This window comes from Silene latifolia, chromosome X (assembly GCF_048544455.1).
Source record: "Silene latifolia isolate original U9 population chromosome X, ASM4854445v1, whole genome shotgun sequence".
NCBI classification, from domain to species: Eukaryota; Viridiplantae; Streptophyta; class Magnoliopsida; order Caryophyllales; family Caryophyllaceae; genus Silene; species Silene latifolia.
Window position 1 is genome coordinate 269,173,732 of NC_133537.1, and position 24,577 is coordinate 269,198,308.

The window sequence follows — 24,577 nt, forward strand, 5'->3', positions numbered from 1 at the left end:
GTCCCCCCGCCTGACCAACTCAGCAACCACCTCTTTCTTTTTCACCCCGACATCTCCATCAGTCCACCATACACCACACACCTTACCTTCTTCGTCCATACCAGCTGCTAGTGTCTCTAAGGCTGTTACCCGTGGTGACCAAAATATTCGGAAACCAAATCCAAAGTGTAATCCTAATACCAATGTGACTGTTTCCCCTTTACCTCGGACTCCCATTGATGCACTTAAGAACCCACACTGGAAATTTGCTATGGATGACGAGCTTAATGCTCTAATTAGCAATAAGACATGGGAGTTAGTCCCGCGTCCATCTTATGTGAATGTTATACGGTCTATGTGGATTTTTCGTCATAAATTTAATTCTGATGGTTCGTTTGAAAGATATAAGGCTCGTCTTGTAGGTGATGGCAAGACTGAACAGGTTGGAATTGACTGCGGCAACACTTTTAGTTCGGTAGCTAAGCTGTCTACTATTTGTGCCGTGCTAAGCTTGGCTCTCTCTCAAAAATGGTCGATTCATCAACTAGATGTAAAAAATGCGTTTCTACAAGAGAATCTCAATGAAACGGTTTATATGCATCAACCCGTTGGATATCGTGATTCCCGACTTCCTTCTCATGTGTTTCTTCTGCGTAAGTCGTTATACGGCCTTAAACAAGCTCCCAGAGCTTGGTATCGACGCTTCGCTGACTATGTGGCTCGACTTGAATTCGTTCAAAGTAAGTGTAATAATTCCCTCTTTATTTACCGTACTCGTCCCATTGAAATGGCTTATCTTCTTCTTTATGTGGATGGCATAATTCTCACCGCCTCCATGGAATCTTTATGTAAGTCTCTTATGGCTAGTCTTAGCTCCGAATTTGCAATGAAAGACCTTGGGTCCTTGAATTATTTTTTGGGCATTTCCGTCGCATATTGCCGGAATTGCCTGTTTTTATCCCAAAAGAAGTATGCGGAAACCATTTTGGAACGGGCTGGCATGTCCATATGTAAACCTTGTTCGACGCCGGCTGGCACTAAATACAAGTTAAGCTCTCTGTCCACGACGACCTTCTCTCATCCATCTCTTTATCGAAGTCTTGCCGGTGCACTCCAGTATTTAACATTTATTACTCGGCCTGATCTTTCCTATGCAGTTCAACAGGTATGCCTCTTTGTGCATAACCCTATGGAATCCCATATGAATACGCTGAAACGGGTGCTTCGCTACGTTAAAGGTACGGTTCACTTTGCTCTTTATATCTCGGGTGTTCGTCTCCTTCATCCTTAACGTCCTACACCGACGCTGACTGGGCTGGATGTCCGGACACCCGTTGCTCCACGACTGGTTATTGTGTGTTCTTGGGTGATAATCTTGTTTCATAGGCATCTAAACGGCAGCCTACCCTTTCTCGTTCCAGCGCTGAGGCGGAATATAGGGATGTTGCTAATGTCATCTCGGAGTCTTGTTGGCTTCGTAATCGGTTTGGCGAGTTACATCGTCCACTTGACAAGGCTACACTTGTCTTTTGTGATAACATTAGTGCCATTTGCCTCGCTGGCAATCCGGTTCAACATCAGCGTACCAAACATATTGAAATCGATATCCATTTTGTACGTGAAAATGTTGCACGTGGTGATGTGCGAGTTCATCATGTCCCTTCTCGATCTCAACGTGTGGACATTTTTACCAAAGGCCTACCATCGGTGCTATTCCATGAATTTCGATCCATTCTAAACGTTAGTGAACCTCTCTATTTGACTATGCGGGTGTGTGAGACAATAAATATTGTGTGAATATTTTTGTAATATTTGTATTGTCTATAAGGTGTAACAGTATCGTTTCTATTAGGTTAGAATATCGCTTTAGCCTTGTATATATATATACACGCTTCTCTTATTCAATAAAAATTCAAGCATTACATTCTTTTAATCTTTGTAATATGGTTTTATAATGTTTTATTGTAAAACCGTTTTACAAGAAACTTACTCGTATTAAATAAGTTTCTAAAGTTGGTGTTCGACCGTTCCTGTAAAGGCATAAACTTGATTAACTGAGATAAGTTTTAAAAATTAAATAAGGAAGATGACACTATCCATTTTAATAACTTAACACAAGCATTAGAAAATACCACACAATAATATTGCACATACAGCAACGCTATCCAATTACCCTATAATAAAAAACTACGACGAGAATTTTGACATAATGGGAAAATGTATTGGATCGACATTATTATTACATAAGCATGAAAATTACGAAGGATACAGAACGATGACAGATCTTGACCCTAGTATGGGAAAAATCTTGTAGTCATCATAGCCAGCTTTGATGAAAAGTTGCTTCCATTCTTGTTCTGTTCTTTCTTTTCCACCAATGGCGTCGGACAACAGCGCCATATCAAATAAAAGTTGAGCATTATTTATATTATAATTTTGGATATCCAAAACAATATCTATGATTATCACTTTGCCTCCTTCATCTTTACATGGAATTGCTTCTTTACATCGTTTCAGTATTTTTAAGCAATCATCATCATTCCAATCATGCAATATCCACTGCATAAAATTAAAAACGGGTGTTAAAGATTATTATAGGTTCAATCAACTTGATATAGTCGAAAAATACAAGACATATATTATTCACGACATGTTGACAAATTTGTGGAATCCCATCCCCTAGATACTAAGCGTTTGGTATGGAAAAGGGAAAGAGAATGGAAAAAAGAAAGAGAAATGAGGGGGAAGGTATGGGTTACCCTTAGATTATATTAGTTGTTTGGAAACAAGAAAGGGAAATTCAGTTCCACCGTATCCACTACCAACACCACAAACCACTTTATCCTACGCCACCACCACCATTAGGCAATTCACCGTCGCCGCCCAGTAGTCGCCTCACCGTCGTATTGCCGGCCCCAGCCTACCACACCGCCATACACCCCTTAACCCAAACCCGAAACCAACCTAAAAACAACCTCCACCACCCACGAAACTCCCTCCCTCACCGTAGTAAACACACCAGATCTGGTGTTTTATTGTGGTTGGCGGAGGCTTCGACAGTGTTGGGGCTGTCGGAAAGAGAGGTTACCGGCGGGGGGAGGGGGGGGGGAGTTTCGGTAGAGTGGGAGAGTTATTGGAGGTGTTGGTGTGGTGTTTAGTGGTTGGGGATGTGGGGTCCGAATGAGTACGCCGGTGAGTGAGCCGGAATGATCAGGGACCGCCGACGTCGCTGGTGGTGGTTGTGTCGGTGTGGGAGAGTGTGGTGGGTGTGGTGGGTGTTGGTGATAGTGGTTGACGGTGGGTGTACGGATGTAGTGGTGGAAATAGAGAGTAGGAGGGAAAGGGTATGGGCTTACTCTAGGGGGGTGGGGGTATGGATGTGGATGGTTTTGGGGATAAGAGAGGGTATGGGTTATCCTTTGTTTGTGTCAAACAAACAACAACAAAAGGAATCACCCATTTTAATTCCCTTTTCCTTTCCTAAAGCCTCCGAACCAAATGCCCAAAAGAATAGGAAAAGTTTCAAGTTTTCCTGTCTAAAGCACATTTTTTATTTTGATAAAATCTCTTATTTATTTTCCTATTTTGATATAATCGCTTATTTAAAATTTGTCTCGAATATTTTTGTGAAAAATTCGTTCTTTGTATGCTAAATTGTAACTAAAAGATCTCCTAATAAAAAATTTGTAAACAATTTCATTAATTTTATTTAAAAATATATACATTTCATGACATTACTCAACTTTTTTTATTAGTTTTATAGTTCAATTTTCTTTTTTTTTTTTTCTAAAAATAAAAACTCTATAAATACCGCGCATTTATTGCGCGGGATCTAAACTAGTTAATATAACACAAATATGAACATTGCCTAGCCGCACACATGTGGAGTAAGATACTATGATGTATTTCAATACGAGTTAATGGTAAGATAAGGAACCGAACTTTCAATCTTTTTCCAGTTAAGGGACTATACTTTCAAAAAGTCCAGCTAAGGACCTCGTTGAACCTTCTGTTAACTTCCCCGTTAACACAACAAACAATCTCAATAAATTCATGCCATCTAAAATAACAGCAAATTAACGGACTAATTCTTGCGGTCTTGCCAATTCGTTCTTCTATCTTTGTATGATTGATGATCATGATGATCACAACTATGGCCCCCTCAATCTTTCATTCAACACCTACAAATTAATACTAGTCTCTCACACTGTCGCAGCAACAACCACAAGGACAAACTCACTTTGCCCATCACCAATAATCAACCGAAGCCCGAAAGGTTGACGACTTTATTAGAACCAATTAAGAAGTAGATTAACAATATTTGTCATCAATATTTGGAATGGCTGACTTGGATTTTGAAACGACAATTAGCTTTCGAGCGTTCGACGAGTAAAGATATTCCGATGTATGTAATTGCTGGTTCTGACAAAGATAAGAAGGATTGGATTAATTCTTGATTATCGTTTTTGGTTGTGTTTTGGGGGAAAGGGAAGGTTTTATCGCTTTTGGTTGTGTTTTGGTTTTGGTAATTTTTTTGTGGAGTTATATATAAGACAAGGATCTAAACATTCCTCTTTTTTATAGTTAAGGGATTATCCTATTAAAAAATCCAGTTAAGGACCTCAATTCACCTTCAGTCAACTTTGATGTTAAGTGAGTATATATATATATATATATATATATATATATATATATATATATATATATATATATAGAGAGTAGGATCCGGTGAGGCACCTCATTATGGCGAGGCGGCCGGCCTCACCAAATTCCTAGATTACACGCCCTTTATTACATCAAACAAAACCCAAACCCCACCCGACGCTCCCCTTACCCTTACTAACACAGTAACACTCGTTCCAAAAAAAAATAAAAATAAAAAAATAAAATCGTTCCAAAAAAAAAACACAGTAACACTGATACATCGACTCTCTCATCACCAACGCCCACCGCCATCCGACGACTCTCCGATGATGACGTTTGATTGACAGCGACGAGGTCTTTTTCTTGTTTGATTGATGTATGTTTTCTTAAATTCCTAACCCTAATTTTTTCTATTTTGTTTTTTATGTGTTCTTCTGAATCTGTGATTGGATTTTTGCTTAGAAAGCTTTAGAATGTTTGTTGTTGTTGTAATTTTTGCTACTTCGTTGCTTATGTGTTACTTGTGCATTTGTGATTGGATTTTGTTGGAAGTAGCAATAATAATATGAAGAATAATAATAAGGATCTTGCTTTTGGTTTAGTAATTTCGTTAGGAGATTGTTTGTTGTTGTTGTGATTAACATATGCGGCGTTGGTATACAATGGTAGTTTTTCTGAAATCATATTAAGATGTTCTGTTGAAGCTCTCAAACTCTTCCGTCAAATGACATTAGAATCCATGTCTCCGGATGCAGTGACATTGCTCGGTGTGATATCGCTTGTGCTTCTCTCGGTGCTATCACGGTCGGTTCTTCTTTACACATTGTTGTAATTAAACAAGGATACATTTGGCATTGGCGGTGTTCTTTGAAACTATAAACGGTATGGCGAGTTCAAGATCGATAGGTGTAATAAAACCATTTCGAGTATTAGAGGAGAACATTATGGTATTGAAATCTCTGTAAAATTTAAGTGCTAAAGCTGGTGTAATTCCCATCGAGGGAGGCTAATAAGACGAGAACCTATATGCGGGATGACAAAATTCAAGATTGATCTTGACGACTGCATGTTCTGCGACCATTGAAGGAGAACATTATTGGATCGAAGTTTGGAATACCTTAGCTGAGGTATTCCTACTTTGTTGGTCTCCACATATGATTGTCTATGCCTTCTGATTAACGAATAATTTGGGTTTGCTACTTCGGCAACACAAGCTCAATTCCCCTTTTGGGACCCTTCTTTGTGTCATTGGAGCGGAGCTTTGTAAATGGAACTTTGCCGACTTCAACCATTCTGATAAAGACGAGGCCTTGTAAGACCCTTTACCGCACCGCTGATGTAAGTTGGCTTTTAATATTCATTCACTAACCCATCTTCTCTTAATGGTTATGTGGTAATTACTTGGTTGAAATATTTTAAACTTTTGACGGTTTTGTTTGGTTTTTTCGTGGGTCTTTAGTGAGCGATTTTGATATATTCCATCATAATCCAAAGGCAAAGAGTAACGAGTCTTTGACTAAATTAAAAATATGGAAAAAAGTCAATTGAAACACTGTAAAGTTGCAAAATTATTGCACAAACCACTCTTTTCTTTATTAGGTGAATCTCAGACTTTGTTTTGTGAATCTCATACCTTATTCTGTGAATGTCAGACCTTATTCTGTTAATCTTAGAGCTTAATTTGTGAACTTAGAAGCTAATATTCTTAAATTTTGTTATAAGTGATAAGAGATAACCTGTTTTGCTCTTCTCCTGATTTTGTGAATCTCGGTCCTTATGTTGTGAATCCTATAGCTTGTTTTGTGAACATGTAAAATAATTTTCTAAAACTTGGTCATTATAGGTGTTAGGAATCACCTATTTTGTTCTTTTCCTTATTTGGTGAATCTCATACCTTATTATGTGAATCTCATACCTTATTGATGAATCTTAAGGCTTGTTTTTGTGAAACTTGATCATCATAAGTTGTTAAAATAACCTATTTTGCTCTTTTCTTTATTAGGTGAATCTCAGACTTTGTTTTGTGAATCTCAGACCTTGTTCAGTGAATCTTAGAGGTTGTTTTGTGAAACTTGGTCATCATAAGTGGTTAAAATCACGTTTTTTGCTCTTTTCCTTATTTGGTGAATCTCAGACCTTATTTTGTGAATCTCATATCTTATTCTGTGAATCTTAAGGCTTGTTTTGTGAAACTTGATCATCATAATTGGTTAAAATAACCTATTTTGCTCTTTTCTTTGTTAGGTGAATCTCAGACTTTGTTTTGTGAATCTCAGACCTTGTTCAGTGAATCTTAGAGGTTGTTTTGTGAAACTTGGTCATCATAAGTGGTTAAAATCACGTTTTTTGCTCTTTTCCTTATTTGGTGAATCTCAGACCTTATTTTGTGAATCTCATACTTTATTTAGTGAATCTTAGGGCTTGTTTTGTGAAACTTGGTCATCATAAGTGGTTAAAATCACCTTTTTGCTCTTTTCTTTATTCGGTGAATCTCGGACTTTGTTTTGTGAATCTCGGATCTTGTTGATGAATCTTAGAGCTTGTTTTGTGAAACTTGGTCTTAAAATCACCTTTTTTGCTCTTTTCCTTATTTGGTGAATCTCAGACCTTATTTTGTGAATCTCATATCTTATTCAGTGAATCTTAAGGCTTGTTTTGTGAAACTTGATCATCATAATTGGTTAAAATAACCTATTTTGCTCTTTTCTTTATTAGGTGAATCTCAGACTTTGCTTTGTGAATCTCAGACCTTGTTCAGTGAATCTTAGAGGTTGTTTTGTGAAACTTGGTCTTTAAATCAACTTTTTTGCTCTTTTCCTTATTTGGTGAATCTCAGACCTTATTTTGTGAATCTCATACCTTATTCAGATTTTACATGCATATAATGTGCCTTATACGGTCATCGACGGAACTAGTTTGTCTTCAGATCAATAGAATTGGTTTTTCGCGCTTTATAATCCGTAACTATAACTATGTTATCATAATAGGATATTGTGTTATAATACCTGGCTTTTGTGTCACAGAATATTATTTGGCTCTATGGAATAACGTAACAAGTTAATAGAATAACACGGTTACTCTATGTGATAACATGACAAGTTCTTTGGAATAACACTACATGCTCTTTGGAATAACATGAGAAACATATGACTCGAATACTCAAGTGAAGTGGTGACTTATAAACTTATATTGTGGCCATTACATCAACTGTAGTATGTTGGTGGAATATTCAGTTTCTACTAAACTAGCTCATTAGCTCAATTGGTAGAGCATTTGTGCAATTGCACAAAGGATGTAGGTTCAATTCCTACATGAGCTTCTATTATCAATATATGTAACATAAGTGTTACTTTATCAAATAAACAGTGTTATTATATATACGAAACAATGTTACATTATCAAATAACTAGTGTTATTCTTAGCTAGCATCACTTTGTTCGATAATTATTGTTACCACATAGAACAACTAATGTTACTACAAAGTGTAACTAGTGCTTTATATATGTTCGTCTATGTGGGGCTCGAACCCACACCATGTGCAATAACACATTGCTCTACCTTTTGAGCTAATAGAGGACAATGGCCAAATCCGATATGAAAGTAGACAAATAACAACTTATACTCGTAGATAAGAATTTTTCAACCCAAACTAGCACTAACAAGGCTCGGTGAGTCGGTGCATGTGTAGCCCTTTTCAGGTATAGTAGAAAACCTCTCGCATTCGGGTTAGTCCAATGTTAAATTACATATGTAAATGCCTTAAAATTCCATGTTAACATCCCAAGACACCCCTATCTCCATTTATTAAGATTCCACAGATTAAGTGAAAAGTATTGACAATATGCTATGTATCCATGAACATGCCATTTAAAACATGACCATTTTACAGCAGCTTCAAAATCAGAAAAAGGTTGCACTGACCTTCTGTTCACTCGTCTAGTTAATCATTTAGCTTTGATGGGGATGTTCGGTGACTGAGCCATACTAGTGAGCAGATATTAGCACCTAAAATATTATCTATAGAAGTTCTTAATTGACTATATTCTAATTACACACAGTAAGAAATCATTATTTTTAAAAATGGATAAGCGACAAGTGTGTTCCTCGTAACTCTCGCACAAACACAGCACACAGATCAACATACATTTAAAAGAAAACACTTCAGGAACATGAATGTACAAACGTGATTTTAACATCAGGTTAAAGGATGGAAACACATACGTGGCATTAGCAACATCATACAATCGGATGGACTCATCATCACTTTTGTGACCAAGTAATTTGAGACCTGTGAAAGTCCATTGAACTGATTCTTCCACTCTGGAGACAACACAAATTACCAAATCACTTAAGACTCACACTAATAATTGAACCTCCGACAAAGTAATCTAGTAATATAGACGTACGACTACTCCCTCCGAACCTCCTATGTTATGTTTAATGCAAATATCCCCCACGTATATTGGCTGAGTGATAGGCACCACCATATAATGCAACAGCATGGCATTCAATTATGTGACCATACCTTAAAACAATAAAGGCCACGAAACACGATATTAGCTAAATAACAACGGATGACCAATTGACTATACTCTTTCGGATTTACCGATTCTAAAGTCGCAATAAGAAGAAATCATTTCACTCAACAGTCACAAGCACAAGCATAACTTCAATTTATACTCTTAAGCTAAATTATTCGAATAGAACTGAGAGAATTCAAAATAGATCATTTCGCCCAAACAATCACAAGCATAACTTCAATTTCTTCTCTTATGCTGAATTATTCGAACCAAACTAAGAGATTAAACAACAAAACTATCAAAGGAGAGATTAATTACATATATAGTCGTGAAACTATTCTGAAGTTACAATAAGAAGAAATTATCTTCCCGAAACAATCACATGCTACTCTAACCTAAATTATTTGAAAATAATGAAGAAAGAGAGAGATTAATTACATAATCGCGAAACGCCATGCCGACTTCCATGCTTTGTAAGGTTTCTTCAGTCAAATCCAACAAAATCTTCTCGTCTACCAAAAAAAAAACGTCAAATTAATCACAAACGATTGCAATCAGAAAAATTAGGGAAAAAGCGAGATTGAATGAAATTAGAAGAATAGAAACATCAATTGAATGCATAAAGAGTAATAATTAAGTAGCGAACAGATTACCAGTCATTGTAATTGGAATTGAAATCGTGTAACGATCAAGAATTGTAGAGATTAGACTAGTAGTGAAGAACGGAATCGTTGCAGGCATTGAAGATGATCGAAATGCGACGAAAATGGTGATGGAAAGCACAAAATTGAAGAAGTCAAGATCGAAGATAAATGACAAAAGAGAGAAAGAGGAGAGTTGAATAAATGATTGTAAAACGACGGGAAATTAGCAACATACCTGAGATTTTAATTAGTGGGACGTGGCACAATCTGGTGCATTCATTTGTTTTTGATCGGATGGTGGAGATGGGTCAGCAACCTCACCCTAACATGGGTGCCTCACATGATTCAATCTCTCTCTCTCTCTCTCTCTCTCTCTATATATATATATATATATATATATATATATATATATATATATATATATATATATATATATATATATATATATATATAAGGTAAAGAAACTAGATTGATCGAAAATCAATCTATACCATCCTTGCGGATGAGAAAGGTAGAAGGAAATCAAGGATTTCCAAATTACCAGGAAGCAAGCATAAATGAAGGGGGCAACAACCAGAAATTCTCGTTAGATAAGAATGTCACTTTAAAGCCCAGAAAATAATTAAAGAATGAATTAAAATAAAAAACTTATGAGATAGTCTTTTTTTTAAAAAAAAAAAATGGAACCGAATAACCATAAAAAGTTCTAATGGAAAACACAGAGATCCAGAGAGAGGGTGTTCAAAAGATCGGTTAACCGATTTAACGATCGTAGTAAACACGGTAGTTTACAAAATAGTCAAATTACCACACTTGCTAATTTATACTACATCATCCATTTGCACAGAATAAAACACCCAGAAACAAATGATGCACAAAAATAAAACTAAATCTACCAATTTGCTATTGTACATTTATTAGCAAGTGAAGACAGTATCATCTTAGTTTATCAACGTCAAAAAATTTCCCCCTTTTCAAAAGAAACAAATCTGAAAACTTGCTAATAACAAAGAATCGATCACAATCAAATTGAAGACAAATTCTTGAAACATTGCTCTCTAATTCTTGATTTAAACTTTCTTTAACTAAGATATGTGACTAAAAAGAACTCTCCTAGGCTAAAATGAAGAGTAAATTAAAGTCGAGTCTTTTGATAAAGTGAAAATCAAGAAATAAAAACTGAAAATTTTTCAATTAAAAGACTAGAAAAAGACAACAAAATCAACATAATCATAGAGATAAAGAAAGATGATTATGAAGAAATGGGTTGAAGAAGAGAAATGAACTGTTAGGAAAGGAGATGAAGGGAAAGGAAAATCCCCAGATCTGCTTTCAAAAAGCTATGAAAAATTCTAGATGTTTTATCTTTTATTGATTTTCTTTGTTTTTTGGTTTTCTCATTGAGAGAGTTAACTCTTTTTTTGTGTTGTTGTTTACTTTGTCATATAATTCGTATCAAATTAGGCTGGGTTGATGAATTTGAAGGAGTACTTTCTTAAATTTGCTTTGAATCAATATGCTTCCTTCTGTTTCTCATGAACACCGACTTCAATTATTTGTCAATATACTCACTTAATAGCAAAGTTGACGGAAGGTGAATTGAGGTCCTTAACTGGATTTTTTAATAGGATAATCCCTTCACTGTAAAAAAAAGAGGAATATTTAGGTCCTTGTCTTATATATAACTCATTTCAATACTATGGGCTTTGTTTGTTAAAGATCCGTTAGTATCTTACTCCATAGTAAATATTTGTGTATACGTTAGTTTTTCGAATTCATATCTTCTAGATTGTACTCTTATCTATTGAATTAGATTGTATCTTCTTAGGTTAAGGTAAATTAGGTCTCTAATTACTTGTATAAATACTCTTGTTCTTTATGAATAATATTCAAGCTTTAAGCCATAAAATTTTCTACATGGTATCGAGCCCTTGATCGTTTTTTTTTCTCTGTCAATATGACCTCCTCACATACCATTCCAAACAAAGATGAGCCTAACAAGCCTCTTTTTTTCCTCAATATTAACTCCGTTTAGAAACTCATCAGATCAAACTACCAATGCTGGAAATTGCAACTTTTCTCCCTCCTCTTCAACTGTGACCTTTATGGTTATGTCGACGGCTCGACTACTACTCCGCCCAAAGAACTCACCAGTGCCGCCTGCACTGTGTCCTCTAATCCAGCGTACAAAACATGGTTCAAGCAAGATAAACTTCTCTTGGGATCTATGGCAAGCACCCTCACCCCCACCGTTGGTTCTTTAATCCTCAAAGCCACCACCACGAAAGAAGCCTGGGACATCCTTGCAACCACTTATTTCCTCCCATCTCGTGGCCACATCAAACAACTTAAACACAAACTTCGCAACCTGACTAAAGGCTCTTCCTCTATAGCCGACTTTATTAATAAAATCAAAAACATTACCGATAAATTAGCCTTTCTTGGTAATCCCATATTTGGCGAAGACATAACTGGCCGTTTTCTTCAGAGCCTTAATGATCCGCGCTATCAGTCCGTCATTGTCGCGGTTCATGCTCGAGATACCCCAATATCCTCCCCTGAACTTCATTCATGAGAAACTCATTAAGAACAGACTGTGGGAGGAGTGATGAAACTCGACACCCAAAAAATACGACAAACATCCAAGGTCCTTCAAGGAGAAACGAACAACAAGGTCGTCAATAAAGCGCTAAACCGTGACAAAGCAAGGGCCTCTGACAATTATGTTTCAATAGAATTCTTACCTTGTCTTTCTGTGTCAAGGATCTTAAAACAGGGTAACTTCTACATCAAGGTCCTATCAAATATGGCGTCTATCAACTTTTTCCCGCTCGTGTGTCTCATACCGTCTCTAGTGCCTCCGACTTATATCATCGAGTTAGACATTCTTTGTTTCCTGTTTTGCGTCAATTAGCTCATAGTCTTCAAATTTCTAATATTAAGAATAATCCTTGTAATTCATGCCTTATTAATAAAGGCATCAAATTACCATTTAATATTACATCTCTTGTGACCGGCGCTCCTCTGGAGGTTGTGTTTAGCGACTTATGGACTTCTCTTATTTATTCAGTTGATCACTTCAAATACTATGTCGTCTTCGTTATCACTAAACTAAATATGTATGGCTTTACCCTCTCAAACATAAATTCGACATTCGGACCCTCTATTATGATAATGGAGGAGGATTCATCAAGCTTCTTCCCTATCTAGGCACTCATGACATATCCCACCTCACGTCCCCTCTGGACACTCCGGAGCACAACGGATATGCGGAGCGACGTCGTCGCCATATAGTTGACAATAATCAAGCACTTCTCACTCATTCCTCTCTACCTCATTCCTAATGGCCATTTGCATTTCAGACAGTGGTTTATTTGATACACCGTCTCCGCACCCCCACCCTAAATAATCAAACTCCATACTCTAAGTTATTCGGTCAACCCCCGAAATATCATCATCTTCACAATTTCAGATGTCTCTGTTACTCTTAGCTTAGGCCCTATACATCTCACAAACTAGATCCTTGCTCTGTAGCATGTGTCTTTGTTGGCTATTCCCCGAGTCAACACGCCTACTTGTGTCTTGATCCCACCTCGAATTGTGTTTATACATCTCGTCATGTTCGCTTCATTGCCTCCGTTTATCCATTTGTCACCTCACCTGACAATCCAACTACTACTCTCACCACCGACCAATGGTGCCCCTTCACCATTTCTCTCCTTACCTCTGATGTCCCATAAGCTGAACCTGAGCCACCCATACTCCCCCCTGCCTCTCCTATTGCCCCAGAGTCACCACACACACCCCCTACAACCACTGGTCAGTCGCCCATAATCCTACATCACCACCGTCTCCCCCCATATCCCCTACCTCCCCATACCATTCTCTACCACCACCGTCACCCCCTCGTCATCACGCCAATCGTGCTTCCCATAACATATTCAAACCTATTAACCGTCTCAACCTCAATGCTGAACTCTCTCCCTCACCCGAGCCATCCACCGTTAAACAAGCCCTGACACAACCCGTTTGGCGCAATGCTATGCAAGTTCAGTTTGATGCTCTCATCGCCACTAATACTTGAGAGCTTGTTCCTCATACCTCTAATCAGAATATAGTTGGGTGCAAATGGATATGTCGCACCAAATATAATTCTGATGGGTCCCTTAACAAACATAAAGCCTGTCTTGTCGCTAAGGGGTTTAACTAACTCCCCGACCTTGACTACATCGAGACCTTTAGCCCTGTTATTAAGCATGCCACGGTCTGAGTGTTACTTAGTCTTGCTTCTGCCGAGGGTTGGAGGCTCCGTGAGCTAGATGTTAATGATGTATTTCTTCAAGGGACTCTTAATGATGCTATTTATATGTTCCAACCTGCGGGATTTGTTGATCCTGTCCATCCTACGCACGTTTGTCGTCTTAAAAAGGCCATTTATGGCTTGAAATAGGCCTCACGGGCTTGGTATACTGAATTGCGCTCTCAACTTCTGATTGTTGGTTTGTCACACTTCTTTATTTTTTCTTCATGCTACTAATCCTGTATATGTGCTTGTCTATGTCGATGATATTATTGTCACATGCGCTTTCTCTGTCACGGTACGACGCTTTATTGACGATCTTGCTGCTCGTTTCTCCTTGAAGGACCTTGGATGTGTGTCGTATTTTTTGGGTGTCGAGGTTCAATTCGTCACTCCTCATGCGGTCTGTTCTTATGTCAGAGCCGTTATATTCTTGACCTCCTCTCCCGTGCCAATATGGTCGAGTCCAAGCCCTTGTCCAAACCCATGGATTCCACGAAACGTCTCCCGCTCCATTCCGGAGAACCACACTCGGATCCTACTAGGTTTCGGACACTTGTTGGGGGTCTCCAGTTCTTGTCTCTCACTCGCCCGGATGTTGCATATACCGTCAACAAGCTCTCTCAGTTTATGCACAGACCCACTAGGTCCTATTTTCAGGCTCTTAAACGTGTTCTTCGTTATCTAAATGGGACACTTGTTGTTGGTCTCAATCTGTTTCGTGACTCTCCTCTTGTTCTTGATTCGGATGAATTCGTCTCCACTGATGCTTACAAAGTTTATTTGGGTCGCAATCTGATTTCCTGATCTCCAAAAAGCAGCGCTCTGTTTCTCATTCGTCTACTGAGGCTGAGTATCACTCTATTACCTCCGCTGCTGCGAAACTCACGTGGCTATCTAGTCTTTTTCGTGAGCTTCATGTCAATTTTGTTTTTGCTCCCACGGTATTTTGTGATATCATTGGAGCTACTCATCTCAGTGCTAATCCTTTTTTTCATTCTCTGATGAAATATTTGGCAATCGATTACAACTTCATTCGTGAGAAAGTTCAATGTGGGGCTCTTCTTGGCACTTCGGTTGTTAACGATGATCAGTTGGCTGATGTGTTGACCAAGCCGCTTCCCCGGGCACATGTTCAAATGCTGTTGTCCAAGATCGGACATTCTCTTCGGCCGTCTATCTTTCGGGGGCATGTTAAAGATTCGTTAGTATCTTAGTAAATATTTGTGTATACTTTAGTTTTCATAACTCATATCTTCTAGATTGTACTCTTGCCTGTTGTATTAGATTGTATCTTCTTAGGTTATGGTAAATTAGGTCTCTAATATCTTGTATAAACACTCTTATTCTTTATGAATAATATTCAAGCTTTAAACCATAAACTCTTCTACATTGTTGGCTAATAAGTCACTTTAAAGTTTTATAAGTTAATTCTATATTAGTTATGCTTGATTTATAGCACTTAATTTATTACTCCCTCTATTCCTGCCAATAGTTATCTATTTTTGTTTTTGGGTGTATCAGTCAGTAATTATTTATTTCCATTTTTGGCATATTTTTGTGGATCTCTCCATGTACAAGGTGGGAGATGGGTAATTTGTGTCGTCCAAAAATATTTTAATATGTTTCCTTAATCTTGGTGCCAAAAGCAATAAATAACTATTATTTTGGATGAAAAGACTACATTTTCATGCACGATTTATTATACTTGGCGAGTGGTTGATCTAAGAAATTTCATGAGGAGTCACCTAAATAAAAAATTCACTTTAGAGTGTGGTCTTCCCTACCTTATAATCACTTGGTCATAATAACTTTAATGTTCTGGTTTGATTTGAGATGGTGATTGAGCCCTATAACTCTTTATAATTGTGAAATTAATCCTCATAATTTTTAATTGGAGTAATTTAGTCCCATAAGTTATACACTAAGTACAATTTAGCCCCAATTTTAATTGTATCTAATATCTCCCTTGAAATCAATATCTCCTCAATTTCTCACTAAAAAAAATAAGAAAAAAAAACTTATACACTCCATATACGTATTACAAATACACATTTTCCATACATAGTTGTTTCTTCTAAAACGATACACATTCTTCAAACTTGCTTATTCACTTGATTTGTATTTAGAAATTCCTATTATCGACCAATAATTGCTTATTCACTTGATTTGTATGTAATTAGGGTTACCAAATATGCAAACACAATCGGTAAGTACAATAATTAATTTTTCCCATAGTAGGATTAATTCTAGATGTGATTAACTAGCCATTAATGTTGTATTTTAGAGCTTGGAATCGTAGTGGAGTAAATTTTTGGGTGGACCAAAAGGATAGACGATGGGAATGGAAATGAACTTAGTGAAAATTCAAAGAGGATATACTGGTTTAACTAGATTGTATGATTTTAGTATACACTTCTATACTTGTTGGTATACAATGAGATTTTGATGAGATTTTGAACTGGAGTCAAATTGCACATAATATATAACTTATGGAGCTAAATTAGTCCAATTAAAAATTATGGAGGTTAATTTCACAATTATAAAGAGTTATGGGGGTCAATTACCACTTCCCCGAATTTTTATGTGTGGATTTACATGTAGTGGTCATTCTTAGATTATTCATGATATATGTACATCTACTTACTTCGTTCCAAAGACAAAGCTTTTGATGCTTTTAAATTGTTTAAGGCTGAAGTAGAGAAACAATGTGGTAAGCACATTAAAATTGTGAGATCGGATAAAGGTGGTGAGTACTATGGTAGATATACTGAGGATGGACAAGCACCTAGTCCTTTTGCTAAATTCCTTCAAGAGCATGGGATTGTTGCCCAATACACTATGCCCGGTTCTCCGGATCAGAATGGTGTAGCAGAAAGAAGGAATCGGACATTAATTGAAATGGTGCATAGTATGAGAGGTAATATTAAACTTCCTTCATTTTTGTGGGTTGATGCATTAAAGACGGCTGCGTATATATTAAATCGGGTTCCTTCTAAGGCCGTCTTAAAGATGCCTTTTGAGTTATTCAAAGGTTGGAAACCGAGTTTGCAACATATACGCGTTTGGGGATGTCCGTCTGAGGTGAGAATTTACAACCCACAAGAAAAGAAACTAGACCCACGGACTATTAGTGGGCATTTCATTCGATATGCCGAAAAGTCCAAAAGTTATAGGTTCTATTGTTCGTCTCATAGTACCAGGATTGTGGAATCTAGAAATGCGAAATTTTTAGAGAATGACTTAATCAGTGGGAGTACTATAGAAGTTGAACCTGAAAAGGATCAACATGAAGCTTCACCCTCTGTTTTAAGTGACAGGTTGGTTATTGTTCACAGTCCTGAAGTTCGACCGCAAGTTCAACAACCAAATACAGAAATTCCACAAAATGTCGATCAAAATAGGGTGGATCATAATGAGGAAGAAGTTCACCGTGAGGTTGAACAAATTCCATTAAGAAGATCTATTCGAGAAAGGAGATCGGCTATTCCTGGCAACTATGAAGTATATTTACAAGAATCGGATTGCAATGTTGGAGTTGATAATGATCCTATGTCATTTTCACAAGCCATAAGTTCTACAGATTCAAACTTATGGATGGATGCTATGAAAGATGAGATGAAATCTATGGCGTCTAATCGAGTTTGGGATCTCGTCGAGTTGCCTGATGGTGTAAAAACCATCGGATGTAAGTGGGTCTTTAAGACTAAAAGAGACTCACTAGGCAACATCGAGAGACATAAGGCAAGACTAGTTGCTAAAGGGTTCACTCAAAGGGAATGAATCGACTACACGGAGACATTTTCTCCTGTATCAAAGAAAGATTCTCTTCGAGTAGTCATGGCATTAGTAGCTCATTTTGACTTCGAGCTACATCAGATGGATATGAAAATGGCATTTCTCAATGGCAATTTAGAGGAAGAGGTTTACATGAAACAACCTGAAGGATTCTCCTCTAAAGATGGTGAGCATTTGGTTTGCAAGCTAAATAAATCCATATATGGTTTGAAACAAGCCTCCCGTCAATGGTATAAGAAGTTCCATAAAGTTATTTCTTCGTTCGGTTTTGAAGAAAATATCATGGACCAATGCATATACCTTAAGGTCAGTGGGAGTAAGATTTTTTTCCTTGTGTTATACGTGGATGGCATTTTGCTAGCAACCAATGATAAGGGGTTACTATATGAGGTGAAACAATTTCTTTCAAATAACTTTGATATGAAAGATATGGGCGAGGCATCCTATGTCATTGGCATTAAGATCCATAGAGATAGATCCCGAGGCATTTTAGGCTTGTCTCAGGAGGTCTATATCAATAAAGTACTTGAAAGGTTCAGAATGAAAGATTGTTCACCAAGTGTAGCACCTATTGTGAAAGGTGACCGATTCAGTTTAAACTAGTGTCCCAGGAATGATTTAGATATAATGGAACAAATGAAAAATGTTCCATATGGTTCAACTGTTGGTAGCATTATGTATGCTCAAGTCTGTACCAGACCTGACATTGTATATGCTGTTGGAGTATTAGGCAGATATCAGAGTAACCCAAGCACTGATCACTGGAAGGCTGCAAAGAAAGTGTTGAGGTACCTTCAGGGTACTAAAGATTACATGCTTATATATAGACGGACTGATAGTCTTGAAGTGGTGGGGTACTCCGACTCAGACTTTGCTGGCTGCATTGATTCACGAAAATCCACATCAGGATATGTGTTTATGCTAGTCGATTGTGAGTCGTATCCTGGAGGAGTACTAAGCAGACATTGAAAGCCACTTCTACTATGGAGGCTGAGTCCGTTTCTTGTTTTGAGGCTACCTCACATGGTGTATGGCTGAAAGGTTTCATATCTGGGCTAAGAGTCGTTGACTCTATTAGTCGGCCAATTCGAATGTATTGTGATAATTCAGCTGCGGTATTTATGACTAAGAATAATAGAAGTGGAAGTCGAAGTAAACACATCGACATTAAGTATTTGGCCATAAAAGAGAGTGTTCAGGAAAAGAAAGTGATCATAGAACACATTAGCACTGAATTAATGATTGCTAATCCCTTGACTAAAGGCATGCCACCTAAAGGTTTCAAGGGTCATGTAGTGAATATGGGCCTTAGTCCCATAATGTGATACATTTATTTATTGTATTGAAAATTTTCATTTAGTTGGATATTTTCTCATTTTGGATTATGTACGTACATTCTTTGGTTATTTATTTATTTATTTTTATTGAGAAATATCATTATGTTTTGACCTAGAGTAAACATATGGTTTATTCATTAAGTTAAGAGTGAGTGGTGAGAGACTAAGTGTATCGTAATACATGGAAGATTAATTCTCGCTCTAGAGAATTCGTCGCTATGATTCGTACATGAAGTTTCTCTTGCATAGATGGGCCAAGTGAGAGAATGTTGGATTTTTTCAGTTATTGAAAATACTAAAGTTGTGGCCCATTATTTTGGCATTCAAAACATGGACTCAAACTGCCCTATTTTGTCTCCCCATTTCCCTCAGTTGACCACCACTCACTCCTCTATATTTGCAACTGATTTTTGATGGCAAAATCAATATAAATACAACACGATTTCTGATTAATAAGGCCACCAAACCTACTCTCCCTTAAGAAAATATACACCATCTAAATCTGTGAGAAGGAGGGTTCGGAACCGAAATCAGAAAAGGCACACTAAGCAGACGGGTTTTACAGCAGCAAGGGTTTATATCAGAAACGGGTTTATTTCTTTATTTGGGTAAAAGTTGATCAAGAATATCGATAAGCAATGGATGGAGGTTTAATTCTCGATCTTTATTTATCTCTTCCGTATTTTATATTCGTATATTCATTTAGTAATTAGAATATACATGATTAAGAATTAAATTAACTTACAGAGACGAATTGGATCTGGTCCAATGACCTCACGTTCCAAAGAGCAATCAAGCATCTTAAGCACTTAATCATTTACTTCTCTGTCATACGTACGTGAACTAGGTGAATTGTATTTGATTGTCTGAATAAAGAAAGTGTTGTCTATAGATTTGATTAAAGGGTGCATAATTTTTGGACAATTATATTTTAGAAAAATAAAAGTAAAAGACTCTCTTCAAAAAATAAAAATATATAAAATGGATGGATCATAGTATTTAAAACTTGCTTGCATATTTTCATAAATATAAAGACCCGAGTATAATAGCGTTATATCATAACAAAAGAAAATGATGATCTTTCTATAAAAAGTAACGACAAAAACACACTCATAACTTAGTGCGTGAACAACATGAGACATATTTCATGTCATATAACTTATTTACACTTTATTTGGACACAAAAGTAAAAACATGAGAAATGGAGTATGGAAATTTTGTTTCAAATTTTCCCTATGTTTGTATTGTAGAGAAAAATGGATTCGACTATTATCTCTTCATTATTTATTTACTACCTCACTCACCTTTATTATTATTATGTGAATAAAACTCTTAATAGTTTTCCCGCCTAAAAGAATATCTCTTAAATTGGCCTATTTAATTGGATACTATAGAACGATATTATACGATATCCTACCATATCGTAATGATATCGTACCCTTGATATTATTATGCATATCTTCTAATTAGGAATATTGTATATTGGTGTTTAGGAAAGTATCAAGGCGTGAGTTGTTGTATATATACATTGTAATTACGTTGTTATGCTGCATCAATTAATATACAAAGTCTTTTCCACATATCTCTTTCATGCCTCTTGTTTTCTTCATGGTATCAGAGCTATTCGATCCTGATCTAGACTTCCGCATAAATCACACACAAAAAATATCAAATTTGCGACATTAGACTATGCCGGGAGAAGACGGTAAAAGTGGTGATGGAAAGAAAGGAAATGGGAGCAAGACCATTGAAAAAATTGCTCCGTCATCGCCACTATATCTCCATCCGTCTTATAGTCCAAGTTTGTCGCTAACACAAACAATCTTCAATGGTGAAAATTATGAACTTTGGGCCGATGCTGTCCGGAACGGCCTCGACGCCAAAAATAAATTGGGGTTCGTCGAAGGACTCGTAAAGAAATCGGTTATTGTCGAAAGAGAAGAGGAGACACTTGAGGCTGTTGCGTGGCGTCAATGCAACGCAATGGTAAAAGCTTGGTTAAGAAATGCTATTGAACCGAGACTTCACCCAAGTATCTCTTTTTCAGGAAGTGTGACGGAAATTTGAAAGGATTTGAAAGAACGGTACTCGACTGGTAATGCCCCTCGCGTACATCAGTTGAAAAGCGAGTTAAATGACTGTAAGCAAGGGGCGAATCAGTCAGTCGTGAAATATTATACCCAGTTGAAGGCCATTTGGGATGAGCTCGAAAATTACAGTCATGTCCCTCAATGTACATGCGGAGCAGCATCAGCCTTAGCTAAGGAACGAGAAGACGAAAAGGTCCATCAGTTCCTTATGGGACTTGACACAAGTCTCTATGGACACGTTCGCACCAATTTATTAATGGAAGATGACATTACGTCACTTAGCAGGGTTTACGCACTTGTGTTGAGGGAGGAGAGACATAGAGCCGTAACCAAAGGAAAAGAGGAGATTAATGATGCAGCAAAGGCGGTTCATACGACCAATGGAGACGGTAGAGGACGCGGCATTGGAATGAACAAAGAGGCAGGGGAAGTTGAACCAGTACGATGTGCCTATTGCAAAAAATTCTACAACGAGGAGAAGAATTGTTGAGAGAAATTTCCAGAGAAAGCACCAGGTAGAGGCCGAGGCCGCGGACGTCGAGGAGGTCGTGGATATGGACGTGGTATCAGGGGGCAAACAAGCACGTTCCAAGCAGCCAACGCGGCATCAACAAATGAAATGCAGGCGTTCACGGCAGAGGAAGTGTCACAAATACGCACGCTGTTGGGGACAAAACAGGCGGAAGGTAATCAGAAACTCTCAGGTACGACGAGTACATTAATTATTGGCAATTGGTTATTAGATAGCGGTGCCTCTCATCACATGATGGGCAGCGCGCATTGCTTAAAAATATCAGAAAGGAAGCCCCTTCCACCGTATCTCTGCCGAATGGAATTCGCATTATTGCTCAGGAGCATGGACAAATTGCCATACGGGAGAATTTTATCTTAAAAGACATTTTATATGTTCCCAATTTGAATTGTGATTTAATACCAATTAAGCAGTTAATAGAAGAAAACAACTGCATTGTAACATTTTACCCTACCTATTGTGTTATACAGGACCAATATACGAGGACGACGATTGGACGGGGGGAGCACAAAGATGGGGTTTATTTTCTGAAGAATAATCAAGAAATGGTAGCTGCAACCCAAACGAGTGGCAATACTCGACTTTGGCACCGGAGGCTCGGTCATCCATCTCGTAGTATTTTGTCTTCTTTTTCCAGTTTAGTTGGCAGTAATTTGATTTGGAACAATCGTGACGTTTGTGACCCATGTTGTCGTGCTAAGCAAACAAGGTCCGTTTTTAAGTTAAATAATAAAAGAAGTAATGTTTTGTTTGCCCTTATTCATTGCGACATATGGGATCCTTATACTACGAGTAGCTTGTCAGGTGCCCATTATTTTTTTACCATTGTAGACGACTACAGTAGGGGAGTGTGGGTTTACCTGATGAAAGATACAGGGGAAGTAAGCCAACTACTGATGGATTTTTGCCAAATGACCATAACTCAATTCGGTAAGCAAGTAAAAGTAGTCCAAAGTGACAATGGCACTGAGTTCCTTTCAGGAACAATGAAAGAGTATTACCGTCAACACGGGATGATTTTTAAGACTAGTAACATAGATACCCCACAACAAAATGGAAGAGTAGAGCGAAAGCATAGGCACATTTTGGAAAAGGCTGGAGCTCTTCTCTTCCAAGCAAATTTACCTATTGCGTTTTTGGGGGAAAGCGTACTCACAGCTGCATATTTAATTAATCGCACTCCAACGCGAATTCTTAATGACCTTACTCCATATGAAATGATATATGGCGTCCAACCTCACCTAGATATTATTCGGGTTTTCGGTTGTCTTTGTTATGCGCACAACAAAGACAAACCAAAGGATAAGTTTAAAGAACGAGGCAAGCATTGCATTTTTATTGGATATCCGAGTAGTAAAAAGGGCTGGAAAGTCTATGATCTTGCGCGACGAAAAATTGAGTCTCGGGATATTGTTTTTTATGAACATGTGTTCCCTTTCTCTATTAATGCTACTGCCAACAAAGACCCAGACCAATTAAATACACAGGCTGATATTCCACAAGATATTCCGTCGGATTACATATCGATGGATGAGCCAAACAGTCCTGACATGGTTGATAGGGGGAGTGACAATGCAGATGATATAATTGAGAATGCAGATGATACAGTCATTGAGAATGCCAATGATAGGGAGGACGACGTGGTGATCGAACAAGCTGTCGAGGAAGTACCAGCAGGTAGAGGAGCTCGTGAAAAATTCGAGCCCTATTGGCGGAAAGACTACATTTGCAAATCGACAAGAATAATAAACCCCACGAAGCATGCTCACTTGGACCAATCAACGACCTCAAAGAAAGGTAATCGTTATCCAATAGCTAATTATGTTGCAACCAAATGTTTTTCTTCTACCCACAGGTGCTATTTAGCCGCAATTGATACAATCAAGGAGCCACGACACTATTCTGAGGCTGCAAACCATATTGAGAGGAGTCAAGCAATGAGAAAAGAAATCGAGGCCCTTGAGAAAAATCAGACTTGGAGAATTGTCGACCCGCCCGTTGGAAAGCGACCCATTGGATGCAAATGGGTTTATAAGGTGAAGTATAAGGCCGATGGCACACTTGAACGGTATAAAGCGCGGTTGGTGGCACAAGGTTTGACTCAAGTAGAGGGTGTCGATTATCATGAAACCTTTGCCCCCGTTGCAAAGATGACAAGTGTTCAATGCCTCCTTGCCATAGTTGTGCACAAAGGATGGTCCATAGCATAGCTAGACGTGAACAATGCGTTTCTTCACGGAGATTTAGACGAAGAAGTCTATATGCGCTTGCCACCGGGATTTGAAACGAATGGGTCACACAAAGTTTTCAGGCTGTTAAAATCGCTATATGGTTTGAAGTAGGCCTCACAAAATTGGTTTGCAAAGTTAGCCGATTCCTTGAAGCAATACGGGTTTGTTCAATCGCTTGCTGATTACTCACTTTTTACATACAACAAGACGGACATTTTTATGGGGATTTTAGTCTACGTTGATGACATGATTATTGTGAGTAACAATGATGCAGCCTGTTCACGCCTTAAAGATTTCCTCGACAAGCAGTTTGGAATCAAAGACCTTGGACGACCCAAATATTTTTAGGTTTTAGAAGTGGCGTCGGGTCCTCGGGGATTGTTCCTTAGCCAGCAAAAGTATGCGACAGATATTGTTAAAGAAATGGGAATGGACGGAGCTCGGCCTGTCAGTACGCCTATGCAACCAAATCACAAGTTAGCTTTTGCTAACGGATATCTAC

General features: G+C 37.8%; 1 protein-coding gene and 1 long non-coding RNA gene across 2 annotated transcripts in view; both read right to left on the minus strand.

The window, feature by feature from the left end:
- Positions 1 to 2,132: 2,132 nt before the first annotated feature.
- LOC141621801 (trans-resveratrol di-O-methyltransferase-like) overlaps positions 2,133 to 24,577 on the minus strand; it is a 29,025-nt gene continuing 6,580 nt past the window's right edge. Inside the window, exon 2 of the mRNA XM_074438019.1 lies at positions 2,133 to 2,538. Coding sequence (XP_074294120.1) covers positions 2,236 to 2,538 — 303 coding nt within the window. The 3' untranslated portion in view covers positions 2,133 to 2,235. The remainder of the gene's footprint in view (positions 2,539 to 24,577) is intronic.
- LOC141621800 (uncharacterized) lies at positions 8,911 to 9,849 on the minus strand. The gene is made up of 3 exons (XR_012532683.1): positions 9,797 to 9,849; positions 9,582 to 9,655; positions 8,911 to 8,943 (listed from the first exon to the last, which is right to left on the minus strand). It is a non-coding gene; the product is annotated as an uncharacterized LOC141621800 (long non-coding RNA).